The 2575-nt window shown below is 34.7% G+C and overlaps 1 protein-coding gene across 1 annotated transcript; it reads right to left on the reverse strand.

Annotated features, from left to right (window-relative positions):
• Window positions 1-1002: 1002 nt before the first annotated feature.
• Window positions 1003-1932, reverse strand: LOC137039296 (odorant receptor 131-2-like). The gene has a single exon (XM_067414647.1). It carries the CDS (start codon window positions 1930-1932, stop codon window positions 1003-1005), a length of 930 nt encoding a protein of 309 aa, XP_067270748.1.
• Between the last annotated feature and the right edge of the window lie 643 nt (window positions 1933-2575).

Consider the following 2575-nt stretch of genomic DNA (forward strand, 5'->3'; position numbering starts at 1 on the left):
CTTTTTTGCCTCCTGTTTTCTTCTGTTTTTCATCTGGGCAGACACGAAGCCCTCTGGTAAATGTTACAAACAACCGATCACATTGCACAAGCAGGTGCTGCGTCCCAGGTGTCTGCTCTATACATGCTTTCAGCAAACTTGAGAAAGAAAAAAATACTACACCCAATCATCATCGAAAAATGCATAACCATATCCCTGCGGTGATTGCTGATGTAGTTATGGCGCCAGAATGGTGATGAAGAACGCAGCCGTATCTTTGATAACATGCCCAGGTAGTCTTCCATGAAAGTGATTGTCTGAATTTGAAAGTGAGATTTGTTCTCCTTAGAAAAGGAACAAGTGTCCGTTGCTGCGATAAATCTATAAATAGTGTCATTAACAGTATTTAGCCACAGTGAAAATGTAGAAAGTGATTGCAATAAATACTAAATATCAAAGCAAATGGCATTTATTTGATATAAGAAAGGCACTACTGTTACTCTTAACAAGCAAAATATTTAATAAAAAATGTTTGTTTAAACTGATAGAACAATATATATATATATATATATATATATATATATATATATATATATATATATATATATATATATATACACTGTTTAAATTTACAACAAAAGGTAATTAAAAACAAAAAAGTATGTGCTCGCAGTCAGCATGATAAAGTACATGTGGTTATCCACTAAAACAACCTTGTTGGTTAAAAGAAAATTTAAAGTGGCAGTTGCAACTGAATATTAAAGTTTCACACAGATCTATTTTATAGATTAAACTCTCATTAGGGTATATATATATATATATATATATATATATATATATATATATATATATATATATATATATATATATATATATATATATATATATTAATGTAAATCAGATGTCTTAGATTTGAATACAATTTTACATTCTGATGATTTGTAGTTTTTATACAAAATAACACTGGAAGAACATTGCTCACTATAATTGACCCCATGTCTAATATGAAATATTTCTATTTTGCTAATCAGACGGATCAATGGCTCTCTTTTCGTGGCCACACATCAGTGAACGCTTCATGTATTTCTTAAACTTTTGATCCCTCATGCCATATATGAGAGGGCTCAGCAGTCGTGGTAAAATGCTGGTGAGAATGTAGCTGCAGAATAATATTACTGACTGATAGTAAGGAAAGAGAGCAGCTAAGGCCCCATCCAGGACTGTTGTGAACAGGGACAATGTACAGAGCAGTAACTGGACTCCATGCAGTAAAATGGTTCTCCTGGCCTTCTGGGCTTGAGCTGGTTCTGAAGCAGCTGCTTTAGCAGAGAACAGCACTTTGAAATAAGTGTAGAAGAGCAACACCCACACTGAGCACATGTAGCCGATGTTAAAAACAGCATAGCTTATTATATGGTACTCAAAATTGAACACATTTTGCTGGTAGCACATGCGGCTAGTGGTAAAGAAGGAGATTGGACTAAGAGCCAAAGCAACAAATAGATCCACTATGCCAGGCAGGCCTCCCACCAGCCAGATGATGCCGATCAGGATTTTAGTGTTGGGGACGGTGCATATTCGTGCATGATGTAGAGGGTAGCAGATTGCCACAAAGCGCTCAATAGCCATGCCGGCCAGGTTTAGTGGCGTGTTCTTGAAGACATTGCTTAAAATGAGGATGAAAATGCAGCAGATAGAAACATTCAAGTTTGGCATTAAGTACGTAAACACAAACAAAATCACAGAACCAGTCAGTGTTATGATGTCATTGATGATCAGATGCATGTAGAGGATATAACGGGGCTCCTGAGCGAAGACAGGGTTCTTGAAGAAAGTATAAAGCAGCAAGCTATTGATACAATTGACAATGACAGCAAGTACAATCACAGTGAGGTTTTTGAAAACTGCTTCCCCCAACAAATCTTTGCGTTTGTTAAATTCTGAAGTGTTCATTTCAAAATCAAGATTTTTTTTTTTTTAAATTACGTAAATATCCTAGTAAATAAATATAATAGCTTTAATATAAAAATGTATTATGATACAAGCTATAATTGGCAAAACATAACAAATAGGCATTGGACACTGCAATAAATGATAACAGGATGACATAAAAGAATCCAAATCTGAGCTACTCTTAAAATCTGCACGTCAAAGTTGTTCGAATGTAAATCTCTCTCTACATGCCCTTCAGTGAAATCTGGTCTTATATTATTGTTGAAAATGCATTCTAAGGGTTGCCATATTCTCATGTGCTTTACTGGAATGACATTACTGAGTCCCTTAAGTCAGAAAAACAGGGAAGTTGAAGCAAACAATACTCAAGTTAAAAACAAATTAACCTTTTGGTTATTTTTAATCTTAATCAGGGGATTACCTACTGGAGGACCTTCCATTATAAAAAAAGGTTCTGTTTATATATTCATTCATTCATTCATTTGACTTTATTGTCCACCTTACACTCTCAGAAAAAAAGGTAAAATTTTGTACCAAAGAAGGTACAAACCCTTGTCCCTGGGATGGTACATTTTAAGGGTACAAAATTGTACCTTAATATGATGGAACAAATTAGTACCATTCCAGTTTGTACCTTAAAGGG

This window comes from Pseudorasbora parva, chromosome 13 (assembly GCF_024679245.1).
Source record: "Pseudorasbora parva isolate DD20220531a chromosome 13, ASM2467924v1, whole genome shotgun sequence".
Classification (NCBI taxonomy): Eukaryota; Metazoa; Chordata; class Actinopteri; order Cypriniformes; family Gobionidae; genus Pseudorasbora; species Pseudorasbora parva.

Bases quoted from the DNA above. Each gene is read 5' to 3' on its own strand.
- LOC137039296 (XM_067414647.1), bottom strand. From the start codon at position 1,932: ATGAACACTTCAGAATTTAACAAACGCAAAGATTTGTTGGGGGAAGCA.